The 10,471-nt window shown below is 57.4% G+C and overlaps 1 protein-coding gene across 2 annotated transcripts in view; it reads left to right on the top strand.

Annotated features, from left to right (window-relative positions):
* The first annotated feature begins 518 nt into the window (after positions 1–518).
* LOC147646552 (maestro heat-like repeat-containing protein family member 7) overlaps positions 519–10,471 on the top strand; it is a 93,469-nt gene continuing 83,516 nt past the window's right edge. The window contains exons 1-16 of one of the 2 annotated variants that reach the window (XR_015281837.1): positions 519–1,164; positions 1,269–1,424; positions 1,694–1,758; positions 1,868–2,017; positions 2,207–2,355; positions 2,660–2,807; positions 3,057–3,244; positions 3,334–3,471; positions 3,750–3,864; positions 4,037–4,174; positions 4,388–4,564; positions 4,701–4,856; positions 5,015–5,116; positions 5,340–5,442; positions 5,723–5,779; positions 6,070–6,364. Coding sequence is in view for 1 of the 2 variants with exons in the window: in XM_086873251.1 (XP_086729377.1) it covers positions 1,041–1,164; positions 1,269–1,424; positions 1,694–1,758; positions 1,868–2,017; positions 2,207–2,355; positions 2,660–2,807; positions 3,057–3,244; positions 3,334–3,471; positions 3,750–3,864; positions 4,037–4,174; positions 4,388–4,564; positions 4,701–4,856; positions 5,015–5,116; positions 5,340–5,442; positions 5,723–5,779; positions 6,070–6,269 (2,166 nt within the window). In the remaining variant the exon portion in view is untranslated. Of the gene's footprint in view, positions 1,165–1,268; positions 1,425–1,693; positions 1,759–1,867; positions 2,018–2,206; positions 2,356–2,659; positions 2,808–3,056; positions 3,245–3,333; positions 3,472–3,749; positions 3,865–4,036; positions 4,175–4,387; positions 4,565–4,700; positions 4,857–5,014; positions 5,117–5,339; positions 5,443–5,722; positions 5,780–6,069; positions 6,508–10,471 lie in introns of those variants that run through there. The other variant, XM_086873251.1, reaches the window with a different exon arrangement.

The following is a 10,471-nucleotide window of genomic DNA, read 5'->3' as shown; positions in this document are numbered from 1 at the left end:
AGCCTCTCCTCCATCCTTTCCCGTCTCAGCCCAGAAAGCTGTCACGGGGTCCCTGGCTCTGTTTTCTTGCTAACGCTGTAGTTATTGTTGTTTGTTTGCCTGGTTATAAATATTAGTAAAAAACTGTTATTCCTATCCCCAGATCTCTGCCTGAGAGCCCCTTGATTTCAAGATTATCATAATTCGGAGGGAGGGGGTCTACATTTTTCATTCCAAGGGAGGCTCCTGCCCTCCCTAGCAGACACCTGTCTCTCAACACTGAGACATTTCCATGAGTAAATTTTACAAAGTTTTCAATAAAATTCTTATTGATAAATTTGACTCCATTTCATTTCTAACAAGCTGTTCCTAAAGATCCCGTCAGGCTGTCTTAGACACTTTGGGCAAGGGATTCCTTCCAAGCTGGGCCACTTGGGGGGGGGATGGGGGCGGCCCCAGGGCGGAGGGCAGGGTGTGCAAGGGCCCTTTGTGACACGCTGCAGCACGGTCACCGTGGGATGGTGGCAACGGGAGCAGATGTCAAAGGGCCCTTTGTGACACGTGCTGACATAGGAGCTGGCGGTGACAGGGCCACGCCACAGTGCTCGGTGCACGCGACGGGTCAGGACGCGCCAGAGCGGTGCTGTGAGGAGCCCCCGCACAGCGCACTCCTTTGTGTCGGACCTGGAGCTTTTCTGAAGCACTATTACTACAGGTGACCTCGAGGCCAGACCACAGGTCTTGCTGACCTGTGGCCTTGCTGAGCCTTCCTTCTTAAGGTTCTCTTGAGGGCAGACCGTGGGACTTGGTGACCCGGAGCTTTTCCGACGTGTCGCCCATCCCTGCAGTCTCTGCCCTTGAGACCAGACCACAATCCCTGTCGAGGAGCCTCCTGTCCTTCTGGCAGGAGCCCTCAAGACCCAAGTGCAGGACTCGCTGTCTTGCAATCTTGCCAGGACTTGAGTCTTGCAAGTGCCTTCCAGGCACGACTGCAGGACTTGCTGACTCTGAGTTTTTCCGAGCCATCTCTCCTGCAAGCAGCCATAAATCCAGTCACTGCCATGGAGCAGCGACCCCCAAGAGTGCCCAAGTTGGCCTGGCTTGAGGAGGAGGAAGAAGAAGGCTCTGGAGCTGTCCTGGCACAGGAGTCTGAAGAGGTGCAGGAGTTCCAGGCACCACAGGAGGGTGAGTTGCAGAGCTCAGCCTTAGGGCTAGTGCCTGTTGCCAGCTTGGCCCCATCCCATTACATGCCATGCCATCCCATCCCCTGGTGCTGTTCCTATGGAGAGGATTGGAGAGTCTGGAAGATTTGGAGCAGCGACCCCCAAGAGTGCCCAAACTGGCCTGGGTGGAGGAGGAGGAAGAGGAGGTCGAGGAAGAAGGTCCTGGAGCTGCCCCAGCACCAGAGACCGAAGAGGTGCAGCAGTTGCAGCCGCTGGAGGAGGGTGAGTGGCAGAGCTGGGCCACAGGGCTGGTGCCTGCGGCCATCTTGGCCCCATCCCATCCCATTGCATCCCATCTCATCCCATCCCACACTGTCCTGTGGACACACACCCATGGACAGCACAAAAAAGGGGCTGGGGCTGCCCCCGCAGCAGTGGCCGTGCTGCATCCCCTGGGGCATCCCGGGACTGTCCCTGCCTGGGGAACGCAGGGCTGGGCTGTGCTCTCCGGCCTCTCCCGCAGCCCCTCAGCTCTGGCTGCTCTTTGCCAGATGCAGCCATGGACGGCACACAAGAGCAGGACACCGCCCGTGGCCGCTTCCGCAGAGCAGCGCAGGTACCTGCAGCCATCCCCACCTGCGCTGGGCCTGCTGGCACTGCTCAGCCCAGCACCGCACTTGGAGCACTCCATGCAACTTCCCTGCCTTCCTGCCCTTCTCCTACAGTTTCTTTACCAATACATCAAGAGAATTGGCAAGGAAGACACCAGACCTATGGACACTGAGGTCAAAGCATCCTCAGAGGTCTTGGTAGAACAGAGCAGCGCTGCCCAGCTGGATCTGCTTGTAGAGACGGCTCTTTTCAATCCAGAGCAAGTAAGCAGCCTGTGGCCAGCCTTTGATCCTCCAGCAATTGCTTGGCTTTCCCAAGCCACGCCTGCTGCTCACTTGGAGCTTTTGAGGCCATGGCAGCGTGCTGGAAGAGAAGCACTTGTCTGAGGAAGAAGCTGGGCACATTGCTGACTCCCTCTGCTGGCATTCCAAGTCTCCCTGTGCCTTCTCCAGGTGCCCGGCGTGGTGAGGTACATCCACCAGTGGCTCATGGCCAATGAGGCTGCTGAGCACAGGATGGACTGGGCCCTGATGCAAGTGGCCGAGGCAGAGCCCGATGATGTGGCCATCACTCTCCTGCGGGTGGCCCCAACGTGTGACAGGTATGGGGCCCAGCTGCCCCGAGGCCTCAGGGCTCCCCAGCCCATCACCCTGTACAGCCCGGCCCAGGGCTGTGAGCAACACAGATTTGCAGGGCCCTCTGGCTGCTCCCTTTGCCAGCCCTGCTACAAAGTCGGCCCCCGAGCCCACTGCCGTGCTGCCAGCCTGCCCCTCAGGGGCCTGTCCCCACAGGGCTGGGCTGCCTGGCTGCTGCTGCCGCTCAGGGCCAGTGGGCACAGGCAGAGCTGGCGGCCAGCTCAGCTCCCCGCTGCTGCCCAGCCCACGGTGATGTGTCTGACCCCGCAGAGCTGCTATGGCCATGTGGACGACCATCTTGCTCTCGCCCTGGATTTCAGAGGAAGTGACACCGCTCCTCATCAATGTGGTGGGGAGCTGGCCGCAGAAAAACCTGGGCACCTCTGATGGGGACAAGACGGCTGTCTTTTCCCTGACTGTGAGTTTCTGGAGCTGGCCTTTGCTCACCGCAAGGCCGGCCGCCTCTCCAGCAGCTCTGTTGCCTCCTTCCCCCACTGCATCTCCCTGCTTCAGGCACTGGCCACAAACCTGGCCTAGGGGCAGCTTCAGGGCCACCAGGCCCGCTGCTCCCCCTGCGCCTGCCCCGGCCTCTCCCTGCCACGCTCAGGCCCTGCCACACGGACGCCCCGGCACTGAGCGCTGTCTCAGGCTGCTTTGTCCTCTGCAGGCAACTCTGGTGATGTGGAAGATCCTCCAGGGGCCCTGTTGCCCACAGATCCTCACAGTCTATTTCCCCCGCCTCTTTGTGCATCTCCTCTTCCAAACGTACTTCAGTACTTTGTATATGACAGAGGACATCCATACCTTCTGGAAGGAATGCCAGGAGCAACACGGCCTCTGCACCAGCCCCAACAGGTGCTCCATGCCACTCCTCCTGTCCCTGCCACTTCCCCAGCCTCACAGCCAGCGCTCCCAGCGTCACCTGGGCTTTGCTGTGCACACAGGTTTGCAGTGCAGACCCTGAAGGCCCTGCTCTCCAGTCTCCACTTGGAGCATGTGGTGGTGGCAATGGAACGCAAGCGTGGCTGGGACACGCTGCTCTGTGCTGACACCCACCACTATGCCGTGGGTCTGCTGGCCAGGTGAGCCCCCCTTCTCCCCACTGCCTCTGACGTTTGTGCCCCCTGCCCGGGATGCCCCCCACAGTCCCCGTGGCCATGGGCCTGAGGACCTCGTCACCGAGGGATGGCCAAGGAGACTGCAAAAGGCTGTGAGAGGAGGGTGCCCAGGAGCAGCCACATCTGAAGGGCCCAAATACCCTCACAGGGTGCTGGGGCAATAGGACAACTGTGTCAGTCAGTCCTGGGAGAGGTTTTTTGCACCCTTGCTGAGACTCTTTCTGCCATTTTCTGCCTTCCAGGGTAATGCGCCGTGCATCCGCCCACTTGTGCAAAAGCATCTTAAGCTACCTGCTTGAGGTGCTCAGCAAACCGTTGCCACACTGGGATGTCTCTGCCATGGCATTCCTTGTGGAGGTGAGCCTGATGGCCAGCACTACCTCGCTCAGCTCCCTGCCAGCCCTGTCCCCTGGCATAGCCACAGCTGCCTGGGATGGCACCCGCGCCCTGTGCTGCTGCCTGGGCCCAGCCCTGCGCACTTCCAGGCTCCTGCCGGCCGGCTCCCCTCTCACTGCCCTGTGCCTTTCAGCTCCTAGATTGCCTGGACTTGAGTGACTGTGGTGACAGCCTAATGGAGATCTTGTATAAGTACCTGTGGTACAACTCCACAGAGATGCATCACCAGGTGCTCAGGGCTCTCCTCCTGCTAAAGGACCGTCCCTCCATGGTGAGAAGGGGGCAGCAGCTGAAGCCGTGTGGGCAGCATGAGGCTGGGCAATGCTGTCACTTGGCCTTGGCTGGCCTTTGCCTTGGGCGCTGAGGCAGCTCCTCGCAGCTCTCCTGCCTCCTGCTTCAGCTGCCCGAGTGCTTTGGGACAGCCCTTTGGCCTCTGGGCCCTGCGGCAGCTGCCCGGGCTTTCACACCCTTGTGTTCTGCACAGGCCGAAAGAATTCAGAGCCTGACAGGAAGACTAGTGCACCTCCTGTGGGACTTGGACAGTGACGTGGCCAGGATGAGCATTGCTCTCCTGAGCTATATTTTCCTGGATGAAGAAACCCCAATATCCTGGCGCAGGGCCCTGCAGCTGGCTGAGCCGCTCCTGAAACTCCTGGACAATGTAAGGCTCTGTGCCCCAGCCACGGCCACTGCCTGCTGCCCGGACACTTTGTGCCCTGTGCATTTGCAGGCCTGCGCCAATGTGGGCCACAAGAAGCCAATGATGAGGTCATTTTTCCTTCCTTCCTTTCATACAGCCTGATAGCCAGGTGCAGCTGCTCTCCATGTCTCTCCTTCGAAGAATGATGTCGTCGGCAGAAGAAGAAGGAAGAAAGCCCCTGAAGGAACGAGTGTACCAGAGCCTGCTCCCACTCTTTTTCCACTGCCAAGATGAGAATCGGCATGTGGCAGAGGTGAGGACTCCTGGGCTGCTGCTGCGCCTTGGCAGGGGGCTCAGCTGCCTCCTGCCCTGACGCAGGCTTGCAGGCTGCAGCCTCCTCCAGCCCTTGGCACTGGGACACTCCTGTGCCCTGCCTTGTGGGGCCATTTGCGGCTCTCTGCTGCTCCCCAGGCCTCTCGGACAACGCTCCTTCGCGCGGCTGGCTTTCTGAAGAGGCCAGACCTGGAAAAAGCTGTGAGGAAGGAGAAGCTGTGGAAGTTTGCCAAGCTCGTGGTAAGGGCGGGCTGCAAGTGCCAGCCAAAGGCTAGAGAAGCCCCCTGGCCCCGGTGCTCAGTGTGTGGGGCTGGCAGCTGTGCCCCTGCCCACTGCTGCACCCGGGGGCCGCACGGCTTCTCAGGGCTGGCCGGGCACGGGAGGCCGGGACTGGCCGCAGGCAGCAGCGCCCGGCCGAGGGACAGAGCCCGCGCCAACCCTTCCCTCCTGCCGCTCTCTCCAGCTGGCCGACCACAGGATCCCCTTGGCCCAGCACCTGCGCCGGGCCCTGCAGTACCTGCAGGACCCACAGGAGACCCTGCGAGCGGCGGCCATCAGGGTCATCGGTGAGTCCCGAGCCCGGGCTCCCTCCCCGCCCCGCCGCAGCTCGGCCCCAGCCCCGGCTGCTGCCCCGGCAGCGGCACCCGGGCCCGGCGCCCTGGAGCCCCGGCTGCCCTCGGGGCTGCTGCTGCCGGCCTCTGGCAGCCGTGCCCTTGGGCTGGGTTAGGATGCGGTAAGGGCCCGGGCTGAGCCCTGCCGGGGCAGGAGGCCGTGTGGCCACAGGGCTGGCAGCGCCGCTGGCAGGGAGCTGTGCTGCTGGGACCCTGACAGGCTCTGTGTTCTCAGGGATGGCCGGGGAGCAGCTAAGGGGGCAGCACGCAGAGCTCCAGGTGTTGTGCAGAGGTGAGCCACGGCAGCGGGCTGACAGTGGTGGCTGTCGGGGGCAGCTGCAAGCCCTGGCCAGGCTGTGGAGGGCTCTGCTCCCTGTGCCGATGAGGGACGGCGTGGGCAGAGCACAGTGAGATTTCAGGGCCACGTGGGGCATTTGTGGCCAGCAGCTTCGGGCTGACCCCCTTGGTCCCTGCTCCCTCCTGGCCAAGGCAAGAGCCGGCTGGCATGGCCCTGGCAGGGGGCTCTCGATGGGCCCCCACAGCTCTGGGGTGTGACCGTGGCTCTGTTCGTCTCTCTTGCAGCCCTCGAACGCCTGACGGAGGACAGAAGCGGTGCCGTGTCAGATCTGGCACTTGAAACGCTGTATGTCCTCCGGGCCATCCAGAGTGCCCGTTACTCCATTCTCCAGAGGATGCAAGACCAAATCCTCAGGGCATGGAGGACACGGCCTCGTCTGTCGGGCCTGGGCTGGCTGCGCTGCTGGAGGTGTACTCAGAGCTGACCTGAGAGGCTCTGTCTTCTGGGGCCACATGGGCCAGCCAGGATGTTTTTTTTCATAAGGGTTGTTCTTTTCCTTTTTTCTCTTCTTTTTACTATGTAAATAATGTAGGATATGTTAGGGCTGAGAGGCTCTGTCTTCTGGGGCCACATGGGCCATCTGTTAGTTTTTGTTTGATAGAGATTGTTCTTTGTTTCGTTTCCATCTAGTATGTAAATAATATAGGATATGTTATAAACCACAAGAGTCCCAAGACCTTTCTTTTGCTGCCCAGGGTGTGCGGGGCATAGGGGAAGAGAGGGAAAAGGGTTCTTGTGTTCAGCAACCTGCCAGGGCATGCAGTGGTGCAGGGGAAATGGCCAGAAGCCCCTTGGCCTTTGGTGGTTGTGCTGAAGCCACAAGCCCTGTGGCAGGCAGGAAGCGCCATCTGTGTCCTGCTGCCCGTGTGTTGGTGCCGTGATGGCTGAGGAGCTGCTGGAGCTCCTGTGGGGCTGCGGCGCTGCTGCCGGGCCAGGCTGGGGGAGCCCCTGAGGGCACGGGGTGCTGGGAGGCCGTGAAGGGATGAGGGGCTGCGGAGGCCCAGACGGGACAAGGCAGTGGGAAGGCACGAGGGGGATGTGTGAGGGAGTGGGTGGCAGGAGGTTCCAAGGGGACAGAAGGCCCTGGAGGAGCCGGGGTGGTGGGAAGCCCTGAGGAATTGGGTGTCAGAGGCCATAAGCAGCCCCCGGGCAGCCGCCTGGTCCCTGACACCCGGCTGCTCCGGTGCTGTCCCAAAATGTCCCCCAGACCTGCAGCAGAAGGCCTGGAGGCTGGGACACCACCCCAGCGGGAGGGTGGGGACAGCCCGAGGTGCCCAGGCTGGGCTGGCTGGGGACATGGAGGGCAGGGGGTGCTGCCAGGCCACGGCCACTGGGTGCCTTCAGGAAGGGGCAGTGGGCAGAGGCAGGGCTAACAGCCAGCCCGGGCCCTCGCGGCTGCCCAGGCCACGCTGCTGTGACTGAGGCCCCCCTGACACAGAGCTCGGGGCCCACAGAGCTGCTGCCACCATGGGGAGGGTGGCGATGCCTCCTCCAGCAGGGCTGCCCAGTGGCTCCTGCCCAAGCGGCTCTGGAGCCCACAGAAACAGCAGCAGAGTGTGCCCAGGAACAGCAGCAGCCCCAACGTCAGCACCTGCGCACTGAGGCGTCCGCAGCAGCCGGGTGCCAAACAGGGGGAGGCTTTGGGCACAATTGCCTTTGCTTTGGCAAAAGGCTTCAGCAGAGTTGGCCACAATGGCTTTCTCTTCACTTGCAGCCTCACAGCAACGCTTGGCAGCTTCAGCTGCAGCCTGTGCCTGTGACTGACTTGGATGGCCGTGCTTGAGGGCGAGCTCGCCTTCCACACTCAGGTGTCCCAAGGCAGCGGCATTGGCACCATCCTGAGTGAGAGAGAGAGAGAGAGAGAGAGAGAGAGAGAGAGAGAGAGTCTGATGGGGCAGCTGCCCTCCCTGTCATCTGTCCAGGCACCTTAAAGACACATGAAACCAAATCCTGGACTTGCTTGGAACAAAGGAAGAAGCAGCATGTGCTGAAAAAAACCAGGGACTTACACGGCTCAGTTTTGCTCTCCACTTGGGCAATCCCAGAATCCCTGAGCACTTGGTGTTGCAAAGTATCATCAACATCATCCAGTCTCCAACCACCCTGCCATGGGCACAGGTGGTGTGCAGGCACAGGTGTCACTAGAATTGGGAGAACACTTTTCCATGTTGACCTTTTCCTCTCCTGGATTTCAAGCAGAGATGAAAACATCATCTGGTGAATGACAGGTGAATAGTGTAGCTCACAGAACTAGGAGTAGGAGTCTCCAGTGGCCCATGGTGTGTCCATTTAACCATTATTAGATTGTCCAGTTGGAGCTCAGCGCGGTGCAGCCCGGGCACAGGCACCACGCTGGTCCATTTCAGCATCCCAAAGTCTTGGTGGCTCCCTGTGCACCCATTGTCTCCTGAATCCATTCTTGAATTCCCAGTTACTGCTGTGCTGGACATGAGAACACAGGAGCAGCTTGTTTGCCTCATTCTTGCCTTTTGCTGCTCCTGCCTAAAGGAATCATCAGGACTATATGCTGATGGAATGGGATCGCCGAACAGCAGGGACTTTGTCTGTAGTGTCTAAAACTAAAACCTTGTCTGACTGTTCAGACACTCTAAAATCCAGGGTGAGAATGACAGCTTTGGTATGGAAGAATCCTAGAAATCATGACTTGTGATTTTTCTAGTCAAGGATTTGAATGCCAGTGTGGAAACTACCAAAATATTCAAACTTGTTTTCATTGGCAACCCTTTTGAAATGGCATCAGCAGACCTCCAGGGGACAGGGTATGACAGTGGGGACAGTACTTGACAGCTCATGGCTTCAGATGTGGGAGGTAAATATTTTCCCTAGGTACACATTGAAGTTGAAGTTTTCCCAGGGTTTGGATTGACTGGTCATTGCAGGTAACTTTAATCAATGCAAAAGGATGTAAAAGCACAGTTTCTGGAGAATGTGCACTAGGGAGGGAATAGGGAGAAAATCTTGAACACAGCCAGCAGGCTCTGGAAAAATTGATAAAAATTAAAATTAAAAATAGATGTAGCACTGTGACTGTTCAGACAGGACTCTTTGTGTCTGGAGGTGATCGTAAAACATTTTAAAATCTTAGGAAATTCGGGAACTCAGAAAGAAAGCTAGGCTTGGCAAGCCCTGGGAAAAGTAGGCCCTGGAAATGTTAGGCCTTGTGCTTGCTAAAGATCATGTGAAACTGCACCTGTGTAATCAATATATGATAAATGATAGAATTGTTAGATGTGATTAGATATAATTATTGTTTAAAGAACATGAGGAACAATGTTAGGGGGCTGAGGTGGGATCACGAGAAATCCATGCTTGGGTAAAAACAATGCATACAATAGAACAGTGTAAGTTTAATAATTAATATGTAAGTTATATAATGATAGAGTACCAAACATGTTCAGCTCAAAAGCAAGATGGGTCAGATTTGGGTCTGTGTACCCCTGACACCCAGAGCTCTTCACTAAAGCACCTGCATATAATCATTGTGTGATGATGTGTGTTCCTGAACTCTAACATTTTGGTGACCCAGATGGGACCTTGTGAGTGCTGCTGAGCGAGCTCGCGACCCGATCCTGCTCCAGCCGGCACCGAGGGATTCTTGGGGAGCCCATTGGCCGCGACCGTCTGCGCTGCTCACAGCGTCCCCAGGAGAAGAGGTAAGGTGCTTTCACTTTGGTTTGGGTGCCTGCCAAATAAGACGCAGCAAAAGCTGCGCTTGGTTGGGCTAAAGGAATTCCTGTTGGGATTGCCCGGGCGCCGTCCGTCAGACGACTGCGAAAGCGTTGCAGGTTCGGCATTTGTGGTGTATTGTAGTTGTGACATGGAGAAGCTTAAAGGGGTTTTGGGCAGCAATGCTCTCATAGCAGGTACTTCTCCTTTGGGGTGCTTATTAGCACATTGGAAACAAGGTCACTTTGGGGAAGAATTACATAAGGCTGAATTGATTTTGTTGAGATCTCCCCACGGAAAAAGACCCCTGTGACACTGTCTCATCTGTTGGTAGCTATAACCTCTCTCTTTCTTTACTTTGTTTTCTTTCTCCTCTCTCTCTCTCTCACTCCCTCTCCTCTATCACATAGTCTTTGTTATCACTAAAATAAATGTACATTATTGCTGTTGTGATTTAAACTGAAATCCCTTGTGTCCTTTGTGCCCTCTGAGATCAAAGAAACTTCTCGCGACTCCCACTGGCGTTAGCGAATCGTGACATTTAAACTGGAGTCACGAACAGGATTTCTGACAGACAGAAGGGGCTGCAGGTTTGGTGTGCAGTCTGTATTAGGGGAAAGATGTTTTGCTCCAGCCGCACCCAGCCCGACACTCCCAAGAGAGTGAGCGGTGTCTAGAAAGCAAGGGGGGCGACTCAAATTTCCCACAAACTGCACACGCCAAGGTGAAAAGCACCCCACACTCACTTGAGGGCTCTGTCTGCAGAATTTCACAAATGATCTCTTAGTGCAAAAGGGTGGGAATGTTTTTGTTGTTGTTGTGTGTATGAATTTTGAGTGCTTGGTGTAGCAAAGAGACAATCAGAATTTTAAACTGAAAGAGTGCCTCCCAAGCAGATTTGGTCTTTTTACCCACACAGGGAAGCAAAAAGCAGTGTGG

This window comes from Cyanistes caeruleus, unplaced genomic scaffold, assembly GCF_971803275.1.
Source record: "Cyanistes caeruleus unplaced genomic scaffold, bCyaCae1.hap1.1 HAP1_SCAFFOLD_91, whole genome shotgun sequence".
Classification (NCBI taxonomy): Eukaryota; Metazoa; Chordata; class Aves; order Passeriformes; family Paridae; genus Cyanistes; species Cyanistes caeruleus.
Note: the sequence above shows the minus strand (reverse complement) of the source record. Positions and strands in the feature narration are given on the sequence as shown.